General features: G+C 44.8%; 1 protein-coding gene across 1 annotated transcript in view; it reads left to right on the top strand.

Annotated features, from left to right (window-relative positions):
- Positions 1-514: 514 nt before the first annotated feature.
- Positions 515-25,231, top strand: part of PUDP (pseudouridine 5'-phosphatase) — a 329,742-nt gene continuing 305,025 nt past the window's right edge. Inside the window, exon 1 of the mRNA XM_056558851.1 lies at positions 515-688. Coding sequence (XP_056414826.1) covers positions 610-688 — 79 coding nt within the window. The 5' untranslated portion in view covers positions 515-609. The remainder of the gene's footprint in view (positions 689-25,231) is intronic.

Below are 25,231 nucleotides of genomic sequence, written 5' to 3'. Positions count from 1 at the left end.
AGGTAAGAGAAAGTGTGTTTTCTTTTATGTTGCAGCCCGGACGGGATTAAAGGAAAAAAGTGCGTGCCGGCGTACTCCTTTAACCTGTGGACCTCCAGATGTTGCAAAACTACAACTCCCAGCATGCCCGGACAGCCAATGGCTGTCTGGGCATGCTGGGTGTTGTAGTTTTGCAACATCTGGAGGTCCGCAGGTTGTAGACCACTGTCCTATAATTTACATTGCACGGATCCCTCAACATACGATGGTCCATTTGGAACGGATTACCATCGTATGTTGAGGGACCACTGTATATTCACATATACTGTATAGTGTAACCTCTCCAGAAGACCACCCCCTTAGCTACACCAGCTTTTCAGTTCCACTTTAAATATTCTCTGAAAAGACCATGCCTAAAAAGTTAGGGTGGTCGGCTCAAGGAGGCTAGAAAATAAAAGCGGGTGAGAGGCACGAGACCACTGATGTATCCGGCACACACAGGGTTACAGATTGGCCTCGGATCGCAGGGTTACATGATAGTTGTCCCTGAGGTGTGGCTCAGGTCGCCCATTCATTTCCTCCTTACAATCTAGCTGGCAGGGATCGGTGTGAGCTGAACTCTCCTCTATAATGACAAGTATGGCGGCGTCCTCCAGCACCCTGCAGCCTGTCAGCCACATCATCTTCGACATGGACGGCCTCCTGCTCGGTGCGTACACTACACTCTTCTCTATCACTGTGTTACTGCCGTGCAGTCTGGGAATGAAAGCGTTAACCTGGCCTCTGTTAACCCTTTCCCCTCCAGAGGGCACAGCCGGGTAAGCTCCGGTTCCCTCCTGCGGGCACTGCAGCAGAGATAGCTTACTGGCTGCCATTACCACAGGGTGATCTGCAGTGGGCGGGGACAACACTCTGACACGTGACTTATGCTAATACTAGCCATTCTAGTGACCCAGTGTACACAGTCGCCCCCTGCTTGGCAGGTGGTGGCACAGCTGCTCCCTTCCCCCTGAGGTATCTGTTCTGCACTATGAGAAGCGTGTGCTAAATGGAAGCGTACTTCCCTTCATTACCGTAATGTGTGTTATACTCGGGAAATCAAATTACCGTATTGATAGGACTAAACTGGCATGTAGAGGTCTCATGGTAAGGCCAGGGCTAAATGATGGTTTTCATGTTATTGTGCCAAGATAATCGTACTGTACATTCACATTTATAGCACAGATGTATGCTGGGAGATACGTTAAATCCCTTAACCCCTTCCCTGTCAGGCTATTTTTCATTTTTGCACTTTAGTTTTTTCCTCCTCACATTCTAAAAATCATGACGCTTTCATCCACAGACCCATATGAGGGCTTGTTTTTTTGGGCCACCAATTCTACTTTGTAATACCATTAATCATTTTACCACAAAATCTATGGTAACACCAGAAGAAAAAAACTATTTGTGGGGCAAAAAAAAAAAAAGCGCAATTTTGTAAATTTTGGGGGCTTCCGTTTCTACGCAGTGCACTTTTCAGTTCAAATGACATCTTCTCTTTATTCTGTAGGTCCATACGGTTACAAGGACCCCTAATTTATATAGGTTTTATTTTATTTTACTACTTTAACATTTTTTAAACTACATGCACCAAAATTAGTATGTTTAAAATTGTCCTCTTCTGACCCCTATAACTTTTTATTTTTCTGTATATCGGGATGTATGAAGGCTAATTTTATGCACCATGATCTGAAGGTTTTATCGGAACCATTTTTGTTTTGATTGCTCCTTTTGATCGCGTTTTATTCATTTTCTTCTAGTATATGAAGTGAACAAAAATACGCATTTCTGAACTTTGGAATTTTTTTACGCTTGCGCCTTTGACCGTGCGGTTTACTTAACTTTATGTTTTAAAAGTTCGGACATTTATGCACGCGGCAATACCACACGTGTTTATTTTATTTTTTTTACCCTTTTTTATTTGAAAAATGGGAAATGAGGGGTGATTTAAACTTTTATTAGGGAAGAGGTTAATGCATATTTATTTAATTTTTTCTTTATTTTTTTACACTTCTTTCCCTCTCAGCTGATCGGGATGCCGCTGTTTCGCTGCTGCAGTCCCGATCAGCCCACTGAGCTAGCTTGTAACGGAGTTAACATCTTTTAGACGCCACAATCAACTTTGATCACTGCGTCTAAAAGGTTAGTGCCGGACATCAGCCCGATCGGTGAGGTCCGGCATTAGCCATGGGTCCTGGTTGCTGACAGCTGAGCGCACGTCATACAGCGGGAGCCCACAATAGAGGTAAATATACGTACATTTGCGGGAAGGGGTTAAAGGGGTACTCCGGTGCTTAGACATCTTATCCCCTATCCAAAGGATAGGGGATAAGATGCCTGATCGCGGGGGTCCCGCCGCTGGGGACCCCCGTGATCTTGCACGCGGCACCCCGTTTGTAATCAGTCCCCGGAGCGCGTTCGCTCCGGGTCTGATTACCGGCGACTACAGGGTCGGCGGCGTGTGACGTCACGCCCCCGCCCCATGTGATGTCACGATCCGCCCCTCAATGCAAGCCTACAGGAGGGGGCGTGATAGCTGTCACGCCCCCTCCCGTAGGCTTGCATTGAGGGGCGGAGCGGGACATCACACATTTGTAATCATTTGTGATTACAAACAGGGTGCCGTGTGCAAGATCACGGGGGTCCCCAGCGGCGGGACTCCTGCGATCAGGCATCTTATCCCCTATCCTTTGGATAGGGGATAAGATGTCTAAGCACCGGATAACCCCTTTAAAGGACATATGTAGCCAAAATACACTTATTCCCTATCCAAGAGCCTCTTTTATTATTCCATTCACAGGCCCATATGAGAGCTTGTTTTTTTACATGACTAATTTAGATTTGTAATAATATCTTTCCTTTTACCATCAAATGTACGACATAAATAATAATAATAAAAATAATATTTATGGTGGGAAATGAAAGAGAAAACTGCAGTTTTGCAACTATTGGTGGGTTTCGTTTTTACACTGTGCACTTTATAGTAATTTTTTTTTTATTTTGTGGGTCAATACTCTTAAAATGATACCTAGGTTTATATACTTTACTAGCAGGGTAGGTTTACATGGCAGACTTTCCATGCGGAATTCCGCTGATGAATTCCACCGGAAATTCAGCCGAAATTTACTGCCCATTGTTTTTAATGGGATTCCTCAGTCCCATTCAGACATCGGAAATTCTGCTGTCCACATTCCGGAAAAATAGACCACTCTTATGTTTAGCAAAATTCCTCTACGGAATACCATTGAAGTCAATGGGGCTTGAATTTTGGCGGAATTCTGTGTTCTCGGATGTTTACCATGTGAACAAAGCCTTATTGTACTGCTACTACATGAGCAAATTTTGTGAAGATAGCCAGCACTGCTGCAGTAATACACTGCCTCTGATAGCCAGGGGGGGTCTGCTCCAGTAAGGAGGGGATAGGAGTGAAGGCAGGCCTGACAGGTGCTGGAAGTGGGGTACTCAATTATATGAAGGGTGGAGGAGTGGACAAAAGTAGAGGACAAGACAGTGTAGATAGATTGTAGGTAGGCATGGTTTCCCACTTTGTGCGGGGGACGTGACTTTCAGCTCCTGGGGAGAGTCAGGGCTCCGTACAAGAGATTGCGGGGGTCCCAGCGGTCAAACCCTCTACGATTTAAAACGTATCCCCTATCCTGCTCATCAGGGATAAGTTTTTCACCACAAGAATTCTCCTATTAACCCCTTGAGGACCAAGTAAATTTTGGCCTTAAAGGGGTACTCCATCAGAAAACATCTTATCGCCCTATCCAAAGGATAGGGGATATGATGTCTAATAGCAGGGGTCCCACTTCTGGGGACCCCCGTGATCTCTGCTGTGGTACCCCAGTCATCCGGTGCATGGAGAGAACCCCGCTCTATGCCAGATGACTGGGACTATAGCAGCCACACCTCCTCCATTCACGTCTGTGGGAGGAGGCATGACGGATATGTACTAGCCATCACGCCCCCTCTAATACACATGAATGGAGGGAGTGTGGCGTGATGTAACGAACACAGAAGCTCCAAGCTTACGCGTTCCGGATGCCGCCGCTGCCGGCCCAGGGATCGCGGGAGTACCCCTTTAAAGACCAGGCCATTTTTATTTTTGCATTTTCATTTTTTCTCCTCGCCTTAAAATCATAACTCTTTTATATTTCCATATAACTCTTTTATATTTCCATCCACGGACCCATATGAGGGCTTGTTTTTCTTTTGCCTGACCAATTGTAGTTTGCAATGACATCACTGATTTTACCATAAAATGAATGGCGCAACCAAAAAATATTATTTGTGTGTGAGGAAATTGAAAACTGCAATTTTGCAAATTTTGGAGGGTTTTGTTTTCACTTTACAATAAAATGTACATGTTTTCTTTATTCTGTGGGTCAATATGATTACAATGATACCTATGGTTACATACTTTTCCATTATTGTACCGGTTTAGAAAAATCTCAAACTTTTTAAAGAAAATTAGTATGTTTAAAATCACTCTATTTTGACCACTTATAACTTTCAAATTTTTCTGTATATGGGCGGTATGAGGGCTCTTTTTTTTGTGATGTGATATGTAGTTTTTATCAGTACTACTTCTGCTTATATGTAATTTTTGTAATCATTATTTTACTAATTTTAAATTTTTTTATAATTTGTGACAAAATGCAGCAATTTTGGACTTTCTTTTCATAGTTTGAATATGTATCCTTGCGGCGACATCACATATGTTTATTTTTGTTTGCATTATTTTATATAAAAAAAATAGGGAAAGGGGACTATTCCATGTTATCAATAGATTGCTTACACTTTTCAATGCTATGCAATTGCACAGCATTGATCAGTGTTATCAGTGATCCATTGCTCCCGTCTGCTGTGGCTAATCAGGCGGATGGCAAGGAGCCAGGTAAGGGACCTCCCGCTGATCAAGACACTGCAGTTTTGTCGTGGTAGTCCCGATCAGCCCACTGAGCTAGCCAGGATTAGGTTTGTCCTGTTTTAGATGCCCCGAACAACTTTAATTGTGGCATCTAAAGGGTTAATGCCGGACATTGGCTGATAGCAACCGGGACCCAAACATTGCTTCATACAGGCTAGGTTTCCAAAAGCCCCAAAAAAACGCCAGAAAAAACACCACGGCATTTTCCTGCGTTTGACATTTTTTTCTTGCGCTTTTGCCTTTGAGTGGAAATTAAATTTTTGGTGGCCCCATTGGCTTTTTTTTTTCAAAATTTGTTGGGTACCAAAAAAACTGAAAATAAAAAGGATGCAGTAGGGATGGAAAAAATTGTATTTATAAAAACTTATATTTTATATAACAAAATTATTTTTTTTAAACAGGGACCAATTTATGTCAGCGGGCAGGGACCTAAAACTGTAGACGACAATAATAAAAATGTAGAAAGGGTCCATTTAATTGTAAAAATAATATTTTTTTTGTAAAACTTTTTATTAGTAATGTATTTTAATAATGTGTTTATTAAAGTGTGTGTGTGTGTGCTATTATTATTATTATTATTTTTAAATTTATTAGATAGTACTACTACTCCCAGCATGGAACTGACTGTTCCATGCTGGGAGTAGTAGTACCTATACTAATAGACAGATTGCCCCGGGTGTCACTTCTGACACCCATTGCGATCCTCTTATATAATCTATACAAGCGGGCGACACAGCCGCTTCCCTGCACTGTGATGTGAAGTTCTCTTCACATCACAGATTCATATTTCCCACAGAGAGCTGTCATTGGCCAGATGGTTTCAGCCAATTGCAACTCTCAGCTTCATATACGAATCTGTGATGTGAAAATAACTTCACATCACAGACTATAGTGCCAGGCAGGGGACCAGAGAAGAGCGGCCGGCCGCTTCTATAGCCTATAGCCATGTCTCCTATATGTATCCATCATTTCTCCTATATGGACCCTCCATGTCTGCTATATGTATCCACCATGTCTTCTGAATGTATACAGTATAGTGCTGTGTATATATAGTTTATACAGGATGATCGCAGTGGGTGTCAGGAGTGACACCCGCTGTGATCTGTCTTTAACTGCAGGTACTACTGCTCCCAACATGGAGCACACTCTGCTCCATGCTAGGAGCTGTGGTACCTGCATTATTAGACAGATCACAGTGGGAGTCACTTCTGACACCGGCTGCAATCGTCCTGTATAAGCTATATATATATTAGGGATCGACCGATATCGATTTTTTTGGGTCGAGAGTAGGGATCGACCGATATCGGCTTTTTAGGGCCGATACCGATAATCTGTGGAGGTTAGGGCCGATAGCCGATAACTTATACCGACATTCTGGTATAAGTTATCGGCTATTTACCCCCCCCCCCCCCCCCCCCACACCGCTGCAGATCATTGATTTAAAGTGGGCGCTTTAAAGGACAACTGCAGCGGCATTACACTTATCCCCTATCCACAGGATAGGGGATAAGTGTTTGATCGCGGGGGGTCCGACCGCTGGGACCCCTCCATTCTCCCTAACGGGGCGCCGCCATAAGCGCTCATGGTGAGCGCTGAGGCGCGTAGCATCGACCTAGAGGACGACGGTGACGCCCGTCTCCTCCCCATCCCAATACAGTTCTATTGTGGGAAGCGGGGAGGCACGAACGCTGTCTCCCCGCCTCTCCCATAGAGATGTATGGAGGAGGCGTGCCGGCCGCAACGTCATGCTGCGGCTGGCACGCCCCCTGCACGGGAGAGCCGCGGCCCTGTACAGGAGATCACCGGGGGCCCCAGCATTCGGACCCCCCGCCATCAAACACATCCCCTATCTTGAGGATAGGGGATAAGTGTTTGTAACGCTGCAGATGTCCTTTAAATCAATGAACTGCAGCGGCTTTTGCGGTGCCATAGATCGCCATAGACTGCCGCCGCCACCCGCTTCTCTCCCCCTGCCTTCTCTCCGGGGGTCCTGAGTCCTATCACCGCCACCGCACCCGGTATTCCGGTATAAGTTGTCGGCTATTTATCTCCCCCCCCCGATGCCGCTGCAGATCATTGATTTAAAGCGGGCATTTTGAATGAATGAACTGCAACGGCTTTTGCGCTTCCGCCCCCCCACCCCCTACCTATCCTCTGGCCAGAGACCGCCGCCGCCGCCCGCCTCTCTCCCCTTGCCGGTTATTAGTCCAACCACCGCTGCTGCCCCATTGCCTCCCCCATTCCCGGTTTTATAATTATCTTTTCCCGGGGCCCGAGGTTCGCGCTACTTCTGGCTCTGGTGGCGTTCTGAGCTGTCACTGTGCGCATTGACGGTGACGTCGCATTGAGGACGTCACTTGTCATTGCGCAGCGCACAGCATAACACAGGACGCCGCAGGAGCCAGAAGTAGTGCGGACCCCGGGCCCCAGGAACAGGTAATTATAAAATCGGGCATGGGAGAGGGAATGATGTGGCGGCAGTCTCTGGCCGGGGCGGTGCGGTGGTCGGTGTGATGGGCGGGGCATTATCTGTCAATTATATGCCAATACCAATAACATCCAAAATCGTGAATATCGACCAAACCGATAATCGGTCGATCACTAATATATATATCAGGATATGAGAGGATCGCAACAGGTGTCAGAAGTGACACCCAGGGCGATCTGTCTATTAGTACTTGTGCTGCTACTCCCTAAAAAAAAAAAAAATTAATAAAGAAAAAAAAAAAGTTAAAAACGCGCACACTTTATTAAACACATTATTAAAATGCATTACTAATAAAAAGTTTAACAAAATTAATTATAAAAACTATATTATTTTTGCAGTTAAATGGCCCCTTTCTACATTTTTATTATTGTCTGCTGCATTTTTAGGTCCCTGCCCGCCCACATAAATTGGTCCCAATTTAAAAATAAATCTATATTTCGTTAAAAAAATATATATACATTTTGCTAAATAACATTTTTTCTATCCCTACTGTATGTGTTTTTTTTTTTTTTTATGGTAACCTACAAAATTTTATTTGAAAAGGTCCAAGTCCAAAAAAGAATAAAAACCTCCTACAAAAACGCCAAAGTTAAAACTTGCATGGCGTTTTTTTTGGTGCTTATTCATTCCCATAGACTTCAATGGGAGAGAAAGGCCACAATTTTAGTGAAAAAAAAAACGCCATAGGCTCAACATGCAGCGATTTAGAAAAACTGCCAAGGAGCTTAAAAATGGCAAAAGGATAAAAAAAAGAAAAACGACAGTCACTGCTCACCGGAGGACCAAGACACCGATTACAGCACAACGGGGGAACGTCGGAAGGTGAGTTAAAGTTTGTTTTGTTACTTTTTGCATCCCAGGCACAGAGGATTATAAAAAATGTGTACCGCAGAACTCCTTTAAGCGAGAGTCGGCAATGGACATAATTGTATGTTCATTGTTGTAAAAGGGGTACTCCGGTGCTTAGACATCTTATCCAAAGGATAGGGGATAAGATGCCTGATCGCGGGAGTCCTGCCGCTGGGGACCCCCGTGATGTTGCACGCTGCACCCCGTTTATAATCAGTCCCCGGAGTGTGTTCGCTCCGGGTCTGATTACTGGCGACCACAGGGTCGGCGGCGTGTGACGTCACGCCTCCGCCCCCGTGTGACGTCACGTTACGCCCCTCAATGCAAGCCTACGGGAGGGGGCGTGATAGCTGTCACGCCCCCTCCCATAGGCTTGCATTGAGGGGCTGAACGTGACGTCACACGGGGGCGGAGGCGTGACGTCACACGCCGTCGCCCCTGTGGTTGCCGGTAATCATACCTGGAGCGAACACGCTCCGGGGACTGATTATAAACGGGGTGCCACGTTCAAGATCACGATCAGGCATCTTATCCCCTATCCTTTGGATAGGGGATAAGATGTCTAAGCACCAGAGAACCCCTTTAAGGGGTTACACACACTTGGTATGAGAACAAACACCCGTAAGTACCCAAACTCCCTTCCTTTGTTGGCTTTTAAAGCAGTACTCCCGTGGAAAACTTTCTTTTTTTAAATCAACTGGTGCCAGAAAATTAAACAGATTTGTAAATCACTTCTGTTAAAAGATCTTAATCCTTCCAGTACTTTTTAGGGGCTGTATACTAAAGAGATATCCAAAAAAGAAATGCATTTCCTCTGATGTCATGACCACAGTGCTCTCTGCTGACCTCTGCGGTCCATTTTAGGAACTGTCCAGAGCAGCATATGTTTGCTATGGGGATTTTCTCCTTCTCTGGACAGTTCCTAAAATGGACAGCAGAGGTCAACAGAGAGCACTGTGGTCGTGACATCAGAGAAAATGCATTTCTTTTGTGAATTTCTCTTTAGTATACAGCCCCCAAAAAGTACTGGAAGGATTAAGATTTTTTAATAGAAGTCATTTACAAATCTGTTTAACTTTCTGGCACCAATTGATTTAAAAAAAAAGTTTTCCACGGGAGTACCCCTTTAAGTTATCGAAAAGCATCCTCTCTCTCTTTAGCTGTGTATATTTTATCTCTGTACTATGATCACTGTGTATATTATCCCTGTACTATGATCACTGTGTATATTATCCCTGTACTATGATCACTGTGTATATTATCCCTGTACTATGATCACTGTGTATATTATCTCTATACTATGATCACTGTGTATATTATCCCTGTACTATGATCACTGTGTATATTATCCCTGTACTATGATCACTGTGTATATTATCCCTGTACTATGATCACTGTGTATATTATCCCTGTACTATGATCACTGTGTATATTATCCCTGTACTATGATCACTGTGTATATTATCCCTGTGCTATGATCACTGTGTATATTATCCCTGTACTATGATCACTGTGTATATTATCTCTGTGCTATGATCACTGTGTATATTATCTCTGTGCTATGATCACTGTGTATATTATCTCTGTACTATGATCAATGTGTATATTATCCCTGTACTATGATCACTGTGTATATTATCCCTGTACTATGATCACTGTGTATATTATCTCTGTACTATGATCACTGTGTATATTATCCCTGTACTATGATCACTGTGTATATTATCCCTGTACTATGATCACTGTGTATATTATCTCTGTACTATGATCACTGTGTATATTATCTCTGTACTATGATCACTGTGTATATTATCCCTGTACTATGATCACTGTGTATATTATCCCTGTACTATGATCACTGTGTATATTATCCCTGTACTATGATCACTGTGTATATTATCCCTGTACTATGATCACTGTGTATATTATCCCTGTACTATGATCACTGTGTATATTATCCCTGTACTATGATCACTGTGTATATTATCCCTGTACTATGATCACTGTGTATATTATCTAGGGATCGACCGATATCGTTTTTTTAGGGCCGATACCGATAATCGGTGGAGGTTAGGGCCGATAGCCGATAATTTATACCGATATTCCGGTATAAGTTATCGGCTATTTATCCCCCCGCGACACCGCTGCAGATCATTGATTTAAAGCGGGCTCTTTAAATCAATGCACTGCAGTGGCTTTTGCGGTGCCATAGGCCGCCGCCACCACCTGCTTCTCTCCCCTACCTGTCAGGATGGTCCGGGCCATCCTTCCTTCCTGTAGTGTCCAGCGGCATTCCGGGTGGAGGGTGAACCGGTCCGGGCTGTCCTTCTTCTCCGGGGGTCATCTTCTCCACTCCGGGCAGGCTCCGGCCTAGTAACGCAGCATAGACGCCGCTGCGCAGTGACGCCCGTGCGCAGCGACGCACCTAACGTCACGGCGTAGCGGCGTCTATGCAGCGTACTAGGCCGGAGCCTGCCCGGAGTGGAGAAGATGACCCCCGAAGAAGGACAGCCCGGACCGGTTCACCCTCCACCCGGAATGCCGCCGGACACTACAGGAAGGATGGATGGCACGGACCACCCCCATTACGGGTAAGTTTATAATTTTTTTTATTGACTCGGAGGGTGGGAGAGGGGCCCGACCGGTATAGCGCTATGGGCAAGAATCCATACCGGTATACCGCCCAGCAATACGGTGGGGGTGCGACGCGGTGCGGTGGGTCCGGGGGGAGGTCTCGGTGCGGCGGGTCAGGGGGGGGGGGGGGGGGTCGATGCGGGGGGCGGGGCATTATCTGCTTATCAGCAAGGTAATTGCCGATACCGATAATGCCCAAAATCATGATTATCGGCCGATAATATCGGCCATACCGATAATCGGTCGATCCCTAATATTATCCCTGTACTATGATCACTGTGTATATTATCCTTGTACTATGATCACTGTGTATATTATCCCTGTACTATGATCACTGTGTATATTATCCCTGTACTATGATCACTGTGTATATTATCCCTGTACTATGATCACTGTGTATATTATCTCTGTACTATAATCAGTGTGTATATTATCCCTGTACTATGATCACTGTGTACATTATCCTTGTACTGTGTGTATTAACACATATACAATGGGAGAGATTTAGCAAAACCTGTCCAAAGGAAAAGTTGCGGCTACCACGCCACCTCCCATAGACTTGCATTGAGAGGCCGTGGTGTCACGAGGAGCGTGTCCGTGACATCACAACCCCCGCAGCCCGCACAAAATGTTCCGAATGCTGGGACAGTGGAGAACCCCTTTAAATTTTATCACAAAGACCACCTTGGAATGGCCCTAAAACCACTGTGAATACCTCCGTAAAATCCTAAACCGTAAAACTTGGTGACCCAGTTTGTGGGATTCTCCTGGAAAAATAGTGTTAGGAAGTGAACTTGATCTCACAAGAGAGGGGACTGTCCTGAGCATACATGGTCAACTCTCCATTGGCATCAGTAGAAGTCCTGAGAGCCTCACAATTCCATTGGTGCCAATTGTTTTTTAAGTAGAGAGAACACCTTTAGAACTTAAAGGGGTACTCCACCCCTAGACATCTTCTCCCTTATCCAAAGGAAAGGATAGGGGATAAGATGTCTGATCGCGGGAGTCCCGCCGCTGGGGACTCCCGCAATATGGCATGCGGCACCCACCTGTTTCTGGTCCGGAATCCCATAGACTTGCATTGAGGGGACGAGGCGTGACATCACACGGGGGCGGAGTCGTATTGCGGGGGTCTCCAGCGGCCGGACCCCCCGCGATCAGACATCTTATCCCCTATTCTTTGGATAGGGGATAAGATGTCTAGGGGTGGAGTACCCCTTTAAGTGCAATTTTCAGTGTGATAAACATTACATAAATGTACAGCTTGAGGCACAACTCTTCCTAAATACTCTGTGGTGTGTTCTCTTATGTGGCAATAGATCTGTAACCCTTGAAGGGCCAGGATGCTACTGATTCCAGTGCACCCCTACAGCTATGTCTCTGATATTACAACCAAGCTGTTATCTCTCAGCTTCCCTTTTTTAGTGTATCATTTGGTTAGAACTTAAAAGCGTAAAGATAAATTAGCATTAAACTGGCAAGAATATTGAAAGAAGACTCCGATCATTTTCATTTTGCTTGGCACATAAACCAGCTAAGTGTGTGTTCTTCTGCTAGAAGGAATTATATCTCAAAGCAAAGGAAATGCGGGTTGTAATTTATTGATGCTCCAGGTGAAAGACAAATGCCATAAAACACTCCTGTTGGATTTTGTAGTTGTATATAACCCAGTACACATACAGTTCTTCTATCTATGTATCAGTCATTGCTTCTAACTAGAATGCCGTAAGGTATCTTTACAGATATGTGGATGCAATAGTGTACATACTTGGTATTTACCTGCTTGTACGTGTGCAAGGTGCAGGGTCTTTCATGGCAATAGTGCAATGCAATATTTTTTTACTAAAGTTATAGCAGGTACATCAACAACTGGGGAACTTGCTGACTGTCACTGCTTTTAGCGCAGCCGTACCATCTCTGTCATACACTAGGTGCCCTTGCATTTCAAGCAGTCCTGACTGTTCTGCAGTGATTTTTTTCACCCCTTCAGTTGCTGTGCATTGCCCTAGCCTATCCCCTATGCTGTTTCTTTATCCATTCAGATCCCATCTTTCATTCACACCCTGTTTGGCCTGGGTATTTAAAGCTGCCTGATTCATTCCTGGTTGCCTTTGAAAGAAAATAAGGAGCTGGCTTCCCTATCCTGTTTTCTGCATTCCTCTTGATTATGTGGTATTTTGCGACCCCCCGGCTGTTGTCTTAGGATAGTCTCTCTGGTTTTGGGTCGACTTATATTTATCCTCTTGGCGTGTTTACTATCCTGTGTGTTTGTTTGTCTCCCCTGAGTATTGTAATGTGAACTTTCCCTTTTTGTATTCCTGACATTCCCTGACCTTTTGACTGAGTTTACTGTAGTTTGCTATTTTGACTCTGAAGTCCCAGCATGTAGATCGTCAGGGCCCATTTTGTGGTTGTGGAGCCATCAGTTAGGGCTGATATGCAATAGGAAGGGACAGGGGCTGTGGGCGAGTGCAGGACTTCACCTTTTTCCTGCCCATACATGACAGGTGCATTGCTCTTCACTGCTGTCACTGGGCTACACCCTCACTGATCAATTACTGGCTTACTGTAATTTAAAGCAGCTTTTGACATATTGTTAAGACATGTCAATTTATTTTTTATTTTTTATCATATTGGGTCTCACTCCTAAGACCAGCTGTGATCAGGAGTTAGAAGCTAGGAAGTGCCGGGCATTGCGGTACACACTCTGGCCAGCAGTTTCATCCTTTTCACTGCATAGACTTATACAAAGAAAAGGTTGGATGTGACTGACAGATGGGGAAAGAAATGTGCACTGCTGCAAACTATCCCGGCTAAAAACTTCTGATTGTGGCAGGTCTCAAGAGTGAGACCTGGTAAGATCACAGCTTTTGACATGTCTGGGAAAGATGTTAGAAGTTGTTTTAAATGACAGTGACCCTTTTGGAAATGAAGGACTATGACAGACTGTGATTAAAAAAAAATAAAAAAAATGACAGCCTGCTAAGTTACAGAAATAACAAATCACTGTCTTCTGCTTGAGTCCAGCAATGCCGCTTCAGTCCTCTCTTCCTCAGTTCACTTCCCCAAGTTAAGGCTCTTTGCTAAGCACATTCCAACATACTGTAGACTACCGCTGAGGTCCGTGATTGACTGCAGTGTGTTTGGAACTCCATCAGGAGAGCAGGGAGAGTACATCATCAGGGGTGGTAATCAAAAACATTGAGGAGGAGGAGCAGCTTTACTGAACTATGCAAACAGAAGGCCGGTGAGTATAGTGTATTTTGTTATTTTAATAGTCCAGCAATGATCAGCCTGTTGGGAAACCCTGCGTCAAGGGCTTAAAGGGAACCTGTCACTAAGTTTTACCCTATATAATGAGTAGCATCACAATAAAGAGGTTAATATCATGTGTCCTACCATAGTAACATAGTTTTTAAAGGGGTACTCCGGTGCTTAAACATCTTATCCCCTTCCAAAGGATAGGGGATAAGATGCCTGATCGCGGGAGTCCCGCAGCTGGGGACCCCTGGGATCATGCACGTGGCACCCTGTTTGTAATCAGTGCCCGGAGCGTGTTCACTCCGGGTCTGATTACGGGCGACCACCGGGCCGGCGGCATGTGACGTCACGCCTCCTCCCCCGTGTGATGTCACGCTCTGCCCCTCAATGCAAGCCTACGGGTGGGGGCGTGATAGCTATCACGCCCCCTCCCGTCGGCTTGCATTGAGGGGCACTGGCTGCGGGACTCCCGCGATCAGGCATCTTATCCCCTATCCTTTGGATAGGGGATAAGATGTTTAAGCACCGGAGTACCCCTTTAAGGTTGAAAAAAAGACAAGAGTTCATCCAGCTCAACCTAAAACCCTTCCATGCCTGGATGTCTGCTGGCATGTTTGTAAATGTGGAGAAAACTATTTTTATAAATGCCACACATGGTATGTAAATGAGGCTCAAGTAGTCACTGGGCATGCGGCTTGCTGATGTAGTCACGGCGCCCCAGGCTGTAATCACGCCTTTTCAGAAATGATTGACAGCCCAGATGTGAGACTGACATCTGTCCCGGACTGAGCTGCTCAATCCTTCCTAGATAGGCCTTGTTACAGCCCGGGAAGCCATGACTACTGCAGCAGCCGCACGCCCAACCAACAGCTTTAGCCTCATTTATATACTGCATGTGACATTTATAAAAGTAGTTTTTTCCACATTTATTCAGTATATGTGCCGGCAGACATCTTGGCATAGTAGGACACATGATATTAACCTCTATAATGTGTCTCTACTAGTTATATAGGGTAAAACTTAGTGACAAGTTCCCTTTTATAAACACTCTGGCACCCTTCAATTCACTTTGATCTTCGCTACCTGTTTAATCTACCTCACCCCTCTTTCCTCCTCTGCCAGTCACTTCATTGGCTATCCATTCTACATTATTAACAATAACATACATGGCTGTCCACAACCTTTTCCTCCCATACACCTCTGACCTAATCTTCTCTTACCTCTCCTCATATAATCTCTGATCCTCACAAAACCTCCTTCTGTTCTGGCCTTTTCTGCTTCTCACACACCCATCTCCTATATTTCCTGTGTGTGACCCCTATACTTTGGATTTCACAGCCCGAATACAACAAACGTTCACCTTTGAAACCTACAAACCTATCCCTTCAGAAAACCCTACACCCCACCCAATACCCTGCTGCGTGTATTGTGTACTGCTGTGATAACCGCTTCTACTCTCACTTGCTGTCTCCTTCTCTAGAATGAGCACACTGACTGGTACCATATTTTTCGCCCTATAGGACGCACCGGCATATACGACGCACCCAATTTTAAAGGTGCAAAATCTAGAAAAAAAACATTCTGCCCCCAACAGTGATCTTCAACCTGCGAGGGAGAGCGAGGATGCCGGGGAAGCAGAGGCCTTGCCGGAGCGTCGGGGACACCCCGGGGACGCGGCAACAGCAATGGAAGGCGACATCCAGGGCAGCGGTGACGAGTGGTGACGGTCCGGAGCGGCGGGGATACGTGCGTACAACTTCCTATACCAGTGGTCTTCAACCTGCGGACCTCCAGATGTTGCAAAACTACAACTCCCAGCATGCCCGGACAGCCGTTGGCTGTCCGGGCATGCTGTGAGTTGTAGCTTTGCAACATCTGGAGGTCCGCAGGTTGAAGACCACTGGATAGGAGGTAATACTCACGTGTCCCCGGCGCTCCGGACCCGTCACCGCTGCCCTGGATGTCGCTCCATCGCTGTCGCCGCATCCCCGGGGTGTCCCCGACGCTCCGGACGTCTTCTTCCCCGGGATCCACGCTCTCCGTCGCCGTCATCACGACGCTAAGCACGCCGCTCCTATCGATTGACGGGATGGCGTGTGCGACGACGTGATGGCGTCGAAGGAGAGCGCCTCCATGCAGGGGGGGGTATTCGCCGTATAAGACCAACTTTCCCCCCCCAGTTTTGGGGAAGAAAAAGTGCATCTTGTACGGCGAAAAATATGGTAGGTCTTTTCGCCTCTGTGCCAGTCTATCACTCAGTACGCTCATGTTTATTGTGCTTCTGTTCTGTCATATGTTGGGTACTTATTATTTGAAATGTATTTTTGCCCTCTTAATGACAATATAATTGTAATTCAAATGATCAGTGAGAGATATTGAAGTTAGAAAATGATCCAATGTATTTAAGGTAGCTATTTATATGGCTAAATAAAATGTCTTTAAAACCAGATGTGATTCTATATGTCTATATTTGGATCAAAGTCTAGTATGATCTGCCAGAATTCCATCAAGGTTGCTCTGAAAATGTTTGCTGGCAGCATTCCCTATGTAGGGTATACAAAATAACGGAATAACTGCTCCTTCCAAATCAGGTTGTTGGAATGCACTGATCCACACACAAAAAGCCCTGGGCTTTCTTCCATTCTACCCTTAGCTAAAACTTTTCTGCTGTTTTCTGCCAGATTCCAACACATTTATCACAACTGACAAAATCTAAGATATTCTATTCATATCAGACACTTTAGAGGAAAGAAATAGGAAGTTTGCTGAAGGATTTCTTAGACATGTTTACTTCATGTATGAGAATATGGTTTGAAGTAAAAAAAAAACAAAACTATAAATGGATATATATATATATATATATATATATATATATATATATATATATTATACACACAGTGACCCCCCCCGACCTACGATGTCCCCGACATACGATCATTTCAACATATGATGGCCTCTCAGAGGCCATCGCATGTTAAAGGCAGCATCAACATACGATGCTTTTGTATGTCGGGCCATTGCATAAACGGCTATAGAGCAGCGCAGACTGCTTCAGCTGCAACCAGATAGCCATTTATGGTGCCCCGTGTGGTCCGCTGACGATCACTTACCTGTCCTCGGGGCTCCAGCGTGTCCTCTTCGGGATCCCCTGCATCGTCGGCACTCTCCATCGTCGTCATCACGTCGCTGCGCACGCTGTCCCGTCATCCAATAGGAGCGGCGTGCGTAGCGACGTGATGGCGACAGAGAGCGAGGATGCCGGGGAAGCAGAGGCCTTGCCGGAGAGTCGGGGACACCACTGGGACGCGGCGACAGCGATGGAAGGCGACATCCAGGGCAGCGGTGACGGTCCGGAGCAGCGGGGACACGTGAGTATAACCTCCAAAACCAGTGGTCTTCAACCTGCGGACCTCCAGATGTTGCAAAACTACAAATCCCAGCATGCCCGGACAGCCGTTGGCTGTCTGGGCATGCTGAGTGTTGTAGTTTTGCAACATCTGGAGGTCCGCAGGTTGTAGACCACTGTTTTATACTTTACATTGCACAGATCCCTCAACATACGATGGTTTCAACAAACGATTGTCCATTTGGAACGGATTACCATCGTATGTTGAGGGACCACTGTATATGTAAAACCAGAAAAAGGTAGCAGCACTCCTATAAGATGACGTGTAGCTGGGTGCACATCAGAGCGGAGATCCTTGGTTACAGGGCTCCAAGTCAGGATACAAAAAAGTAAGATCACTGCTGCACTCCAAAATGATGAATCAAGTGAGTAGCGTTTATTCCATCAAGAAACACTTGGCAACGTTTCAGCTGCCACAAGGAAGCCAAGGCTTGAGAATGGCTGCCTTGTAGCAGCTGAAACATTGCCATGTGTTTCTTGATGGAATAAACACTACTCACTTTATTCGTGATATATATATATATATATATATATATATATATATATATATACCCATATATATTCAATTACCATTCAGTATTTAAGTGGGTTTTCCCAAGTTCTGAAATATTTGTTATTACTGGGGCTATTAAAAAAAATTAAATAATTATAATTATATATATATATATATATGTATATATATATATATATATATATATATATATTTATTTATTACTTATCTAGCCCTCAGTTCCCCCAAATTAGCTCCTTACAGCCCCCAAATAAATAAAAAAAAAATACTTATCTAGCCCTCATTCCCCCCAAATTAGCTACATCCAGACCCCAAATAATGCTATCTATTTGCTTGTGGCAGTTTCTTGTCTTTTTGCTCAAACCATGTTAGCACTGAACTGGCTATAACCAGTTCAGTACTTAATGTGGCCCTTTCATTCTCATGATAGGTCTGGCTCCTGGGGTAAAAGGTCATCAAAACCTTTGTTGGGCAAATGTGTTCAAGAGCAATATGGTGCCAACTCAGGTGCAGAGTTTTCTTCATATGCGGAAGCTGATTTACAGCTGACACCCACCTGCAGTGGACAGGGTCAGAGCTCCAATTCCATCCTTTCAACCTTGCTGATGCAGTAGTCCATAGCGACTAGGGATGTAAGAAAAAATCGATTCTCGCGATAATCGCGATTTTTCATTTGCCGATACAGAATCGATTCAAAATATTTTTGAATCGATTCTTTTAGGGATGTGGAATTTTTAATAAAACGCACTTTTCTTACCTGCCAACGAGCCCCCGGAGCTCCGGTACAGGTGTTGGGTCCCCGGGCTGTATTCTTCTTACTTCCTGTTAGTCCGGCACGTCACATGGAGCTTCAGCCTATCACCAGCCGCAGCGATGTCCCGCCTCCGCTGGTGATAGGCTGAAGCTCCATGTGACGTGCCGGACTAACAGGAAGTAAGAAGAATACAGCCCGGGGACCCAACACCTGTACCGGAGCTCCGGGGGCTCGTTGGCAGGTAAGATATAGTGCGTTTTATTTTATTTTGCAGCACCGGAGTACTAGATCGCCGCTGTCAAAGCTGACAGCGGCGTCTATTGGGATCTATGAATGCTCCCAGGTGGGCGATATATCGCGATGTATCGTCACCTAGACGGTATCGCGATATATCGCGATATATCGAATCGCCACACTGGTATCGCGATTCGAATCGAATCGCCAAATTCTTGGCGATTCACACCCCTAATAGCGACCACTGCATTTGAGGGATAAAATAGATGGAGGGTCCTCTCTGACATTGCATCCCCCCTCTTCAATGCAATTGCAGAGTGCTGTAGCCTAGTGAAGACCTCAGGCCTGCCGTCTTAGTACTCTCATGCTGTTGGGATAACAATAACCGCATAATATACTGCAATACAGTACTGCAAAAAAGGATTACAGTGTATTGTACTAGCGATTAAGCATATTTAAGTCCCCTAGTGGGACTTATGAAAAGAATACAGTTTTTAAAAATAAGTATATATCAAAAAAAAACACAAGCATTACGATTCAAAATGGTCTTCTTTGACCATTCATGTAAAAAAGCTACAAGAAAAATCCTAGTTTATATTGTTATGTCTAGAAACTTCCAAACTGTTAAAATATCGCACTGTAATAGTCCACATGTAAATAAAAAATAAATTCTTGATCATGTGATCATCTTGCCTACCTACACATGTTCGTATTCACATACACAGACATAAACACACTTCAGAAGTAAGATTTTTCATGCTGCTCCCTGAATATTACACTAAGGATATTAAAGGGGTACTCTGCTGCTCAGCGTTTGGAACAAACTGTTCCGAACGCTGGAGCCGGCGCCGGGAGCTCATGATGTCATAGACCCTCCCCTCATTACTTCACGCCCCACCCCCTCAATGCAAGTCTATGAGAGGGGGCGTGACATCCGTCACGCCCCCTCCCATAGACTTGGATTGAGGGGGCAGGGCTATGACATCACAAGCTTCCAGCGTTCGGAACCGTTTGTTCCAAATGCTGAGCAGCGGAGTACCACTTTAAGGCTGGGTTCACATGACGTTTTTGCCATACTGTTTTCAATCCGTTTTTCTAAAGAAAACCGTATGGCAAAAAAACAGATGGAACAGTATGGGAAAAAGTAAACCGTATGCGTTTTTAAACCGTATACTGTTTGTAAAAGTGCATACAGTTCCGTCCATTTTTATTTTTAAAAAAAACATACGTTTTTGAAAATGTTGTCCATTTTTAAAGGGAGGGGTCTTAGGTGGAGACTTTAGGATGCAAATGCGCATGTGCAACATAAAAACCGTAGGCAGTTTCCCGTATGGAAACGTATACACGTGTGTTTCCCATTGACGTCCATGTTAAAAAAAAAACGTATGCGGTTGCAGTACGATTTTTAAACCGGAGACAAAACCGTGGTCAACTACGGTTTTGAGTACGGGAGAAAACCGTATTGCAAACAAACCGGATGCATCCGGGTGCATATGGTTTTCAATTATTTGTCTATATATACGGTTTTCAATACGGTTCCATACGTTTTCAACAATGAAAACGTATAAGGGAAACGTACTAGAAAAACGTGGTGTGAACCCTAAGCATGGTGTTATTTGATTTTGGCCTTTTAGTATGATACCAAGAATCATTTCCAGTAGGAAAATTCATCAAGGGGTTGTTCATAAAAAGGGGCAGGTTAGAAAGGGTTGTTATAGGGGTACTTCGGTGCTTAGACATCTTATCCCCTATCCAAAGGATAGGGGATAAGATGCCTGATCACGGGAGTCCCACCACTGGGGACCCCCGTGACCTTGCACGCGGCACCCCAGTTAAAATCAGTCCCCGGAGCGTGTTCGCTCCGAGTCTGATCACCGGCGACCACAGGGCCGACGGCGTGTGACGTAATGTCTCTGCCCTCGTGTGATGTCACGCCCCGCCCCTCAATGCAAGCCTATAGGAGGGGGCGTGATAGCTGCATTGCATTGAGGGGCGGGGCGTGATGTCACACGGGGGCGGAGGCGTGACCTCACACGCCGTCGGCCCTGTGGTCGCCGGTAATCAGACCTGGAGCGAACACGCTCCGGGGACTGATTATAAACGGGGTGCGGCGTGGAAGATCACGGGGGTCCCCAGCGGCGGGACTCCCGCGATCAGGCATCTTATTCCCTATCCTTTGGATAGGGGATAAGATGTCTAAGCACCGGAGTACCCCTTTAACCTTGGCAATCCCTGGCCACTGCAGATCCAATGCTTACCCGTTCCTTGTTGATCCCCATGTTATGGTCCCATGTTGACACACAGAATGTGTCTGCTCAGCCAATCACGGATCGAAGCAAGGACTGCAAAAAGTTTAGATCAGTGGGCACCTGGAGTTAGAATGTCGGTGGTGGGGGATCGGTGAGTTAAATAATTATTTTTCTAAAGATTTTTGGCTTAAAAAACTAATGTTCCTACCAAACCCCTTATCACAGGGCAGTATTTGAGTCCGTATTTTACATCAGCATTTCTATGCCAAAACATAGAGTAAAACCTAAACAGAAAAAATGATCACAGAAATATTTGTATCTCATCAATGTTTTCGATCCACACCTAATTTTGACTTACAAATGCCGATGCCATTACTGACCAAAATACTGCTGTGGGAAGCAAAATGATGTTCGACCAAGAGGACTGGCAACATTTTTGATTTCATCTGTAGTATACCTTTCCCTTGCATTTACTGAACAGCTTTGGATCAGTGCAGAGATATATACAGTATGATGTGTTCTTTTTTTATTAGCACTATAAAGTTTTATGATGCCAGTTCCCTATTTCAAATGCACCTAAACCTTCTGTCATGAACTGAACTGTGCCGAACACTGCCGAATCCTCTTTGATATTCTGAGTAAAGAGAGCTGGTGCTGTAATCTGCTTTCCAAAGGAAAAAAGGAAATGTCTTTTAGAAAAAGTACTTAGGTCAAGGGAAACTTTGACAAACAAAACAATTAATTGGATCAATCTGTATTCAGTAATACAGTGGTCCCTCAACATACGATGGTAATCCGTTCCAAATGGACCATTGTTTGTTGAAACCATCGTATGTTGAGGGATCCGTGCAATGTAAAGTATAGGACAGTGGTCTAGAACCTGCGGACCTCCAGATGTTTCAAAACTACAACACCCAGCATGCCCGGACAGCCAACGGCTGTCCGGGCATGCTGGGAGTTGTAGTTTTGCAACATCTGGAGGTCCGCAGGTTGAAGACCACTGGTATTAAAGGTTGTACTTACGTGTCCTCGCCGCTCCAGACTGTCACCGCTCGTCACCGCTGCCCTGGATGTCGCCTTCCATCGCTGTCGCCGCGTCCCCGGGTGTCCCCGACGCTCCAGTAAGGCCTCTGCTTCCCCGACATCCTTGCTCTCCGTCGCCGCCATCACGTCATTACGCACGCCGCTCCTATTGGATGACGGGACAGCATGCGCAGCAACGTGATGATGACGATGGAGAGCGCAGACGATGCAGGGGATCCTGAAGAGGTTGCGCCGGAGCCACGAGGACAGGTAAGTGACCGTCAGCACCGTGGCACCGTAAACGGCTATTCGGTGGCAGCTGAAGTAGTCTGCACTGCCGGATAGCCGTTTATGCGATGGCCCCGACATACAAAAGCATCGTATGTTGATGCTGCCTTCAACATGCAGAGGCCATCGTATCTTGAAATGATCGTATGTCGGGGCCGTCGTAGCTCGGGGGGGTCACTGTATTCATCTATTAGGTGCTTTAGACTTTTTATTAAATAATCTCTCTCGTCTTTTATATGCCCTGATAAAAAATAAATAAATTGGAGCAGACAAACCATTTGTGAAATCTGCAGCTGTACAGGGGCCCGGCTAGCAAACGGGTCCACTGCTACCTTTTAGACCAGTAGACTTGTGCCCACTACAAATACCAGTCTAATAGATCAATGTTTATTTAGGCTAGGTTTCTATACATTTTTTTCTGGTGTTTTTTGAAAAACTGTCACTACAATTTTCGAGCGAAAAACCAGAAGTGTTTTCAAAAGGAATAGAAAATATAAGGAAGGAATTGTACTTCTTCTTCATGCTGGATCCACTTCTGACCTTGGCTCAGAAACTGTGGGGACAGTTTTCCAAAACACCAGAAAAAACCTGTGTGGAAACCTAGCCTAAGGGTGCGTTCCCACAGGGCGTATACGCAGCGTATTTGACGCTGCGCAAAATGTACGGCAGCAGCGGGAAATAAGCTGCGTATTCCTTGCTCACTATAGACACAGGGTTTTCCGGCGGCAGCCCTATGCGTGCAGTGAGTTTTGGAGGTGGAGATGCGCGTCACAGTCATGCCGGCACATGGCCCCGCTTCCAAAACTCAATACACACATAGGGCTGCCGCCGGAAAGCCATGTGTGTATAGTGAGCAAGGAATATGCAGCTTATTTCACGCTGCTGCCACTAATTTTGCGGAGTGTGAAATACGCTGCGTATACGCTCTGTGGGAACGCACCCTTAGGGTGCGTTCACACGCTATTACTAGCAGCGGGTTGCCCGCTGCGAGTTACTCTACCATTGATTTAAATGGGTCCAAAGAAAGTCCGCAATAGTGTCAGATTTGCGGACTGTCCGTGGACCCATTCAAATGAATGGTAGCGTAACTCACAGCGGGTTTCCCTCAGCGGGAAACCAGCTGCTAGTTATTAACGTATGAACGCACCCTCAAGGAGACTTTTACACAGCTTTATTGTTGTACAGTCAGGGCTGCACGAAAGACCACTGAAATATTTGTGTGACCCTTTAATTTCATAACGCCTTCCTGACATTGGACGTAAATTTACTGCACAACCTCATGCCCCTTAACCCCCGAGTATCAATTTCTGGCTCACATTTTTTTTCCCTCTGCACCTTCTAAGACCCTTAACTTTTAAATTTTTCCACTGATAAAGTTGTATTAGGGCTTATATTTTGGGAATATGTTGTACTTTTTATTAGCATACATTACTTTATCATATGTATTATGAAGCCAGAAAAAAAATTATATGTAAGGCACAAGTGAAAAAAAATTGAATTTCAGAGTTAACAATAAAACTGATTCTATGGGTCAGTACGATTCCATTGATACCAAACTTGGATAATTTTTGTTTCATTTTAGGGTTAAAAAAAATTGAAAACTTGAAAAAGAAAACTGTCCATTTTCATGTTCAGACCTCTATAACTTTTTATTTTTTCCACCTAAGGAGTTGTTTAAGGGTTTAATTTTTATGGCATGGCCTGTAGTTGTCAACATTACTACATATGTGTAGGTCTGGCTTTTTGATCACTTTTTTATAAAACTGTTTCTGGAATGTGATGTGACAAAAAATGAGCAACTTCGGTGTTTGGAATGATTTTTTTTTGCATTTACGCTGTTGATCCTGTAGGATCAGGAATGTAATACTGTCATAGTTTGAATGTTTTGCACACTGCGATACCAAATATTTAGCTTCATTTATATATATATATATATATATATATATATATATATATATATATATATATATATATATATTATTATTATTCATTATTATTATGATTATTAGTTTTAGATATGCGTGCATTTTTTTATTTATTATTTTAACATTTTTTTTTATGTCCACAGTGTATCATATCTGTTAGTGTTACATTGCTAGACAGCCTGTTGGGATCTGTGAACCTAATAGGTTCACATACATGACATACCTGGGGACAAATCTATTGGCACCATATTGTCATATCACAGGGGGCCTAAAGGCTGGGTTCATACTGTTTTTGTTTCTTAAAGGGTACCTTTCATAAAAAAAAAAACTTTTGATTATATTATAGATTAATGTATGCAGAATAACTTTCCAATACCATGTTATTAAAAAATATGCTTCTTTCTATTTAAAGGGGTACCCCTCACCCCTAGACATCTTATCCCCTATCCAAAGGATAGGGGATAAGATGTCAGATCGCCGGGGTCCCGCTGCTGGGGACCCCCGGGATCTCGGCTGCAGCACCAACCTGTATGGCTTCCACCTCACACCGGCAACGCTGGAGGCTTCAGATCCCAACCACAATGGCGGAAAAGCGTGACGTCACAACTCCGCCCCGTGTTATGTCACGCCCCACCCCCTCAATGCAAGTCTATGGGAG

This window comes from Hyla sarda, chromosome 2 (assembly GCF_029499605.1).
Source record: "Hyla sarda isolate aHylSar1 chromosome 2, aHylSar1.hap1, whole genome shotgun sequence".
In the NCBI taxonomy this organism is placed as follows: Eukaryota; Metazoa; Chordata; class Amphibia; order Anura; family Hylidae; genus Hyla; species Hyla sarda.
Note: the sequence above shows the minus strand (reverse complement) of the source record. Positions and strands in the feature narration are given on the sequence as shown.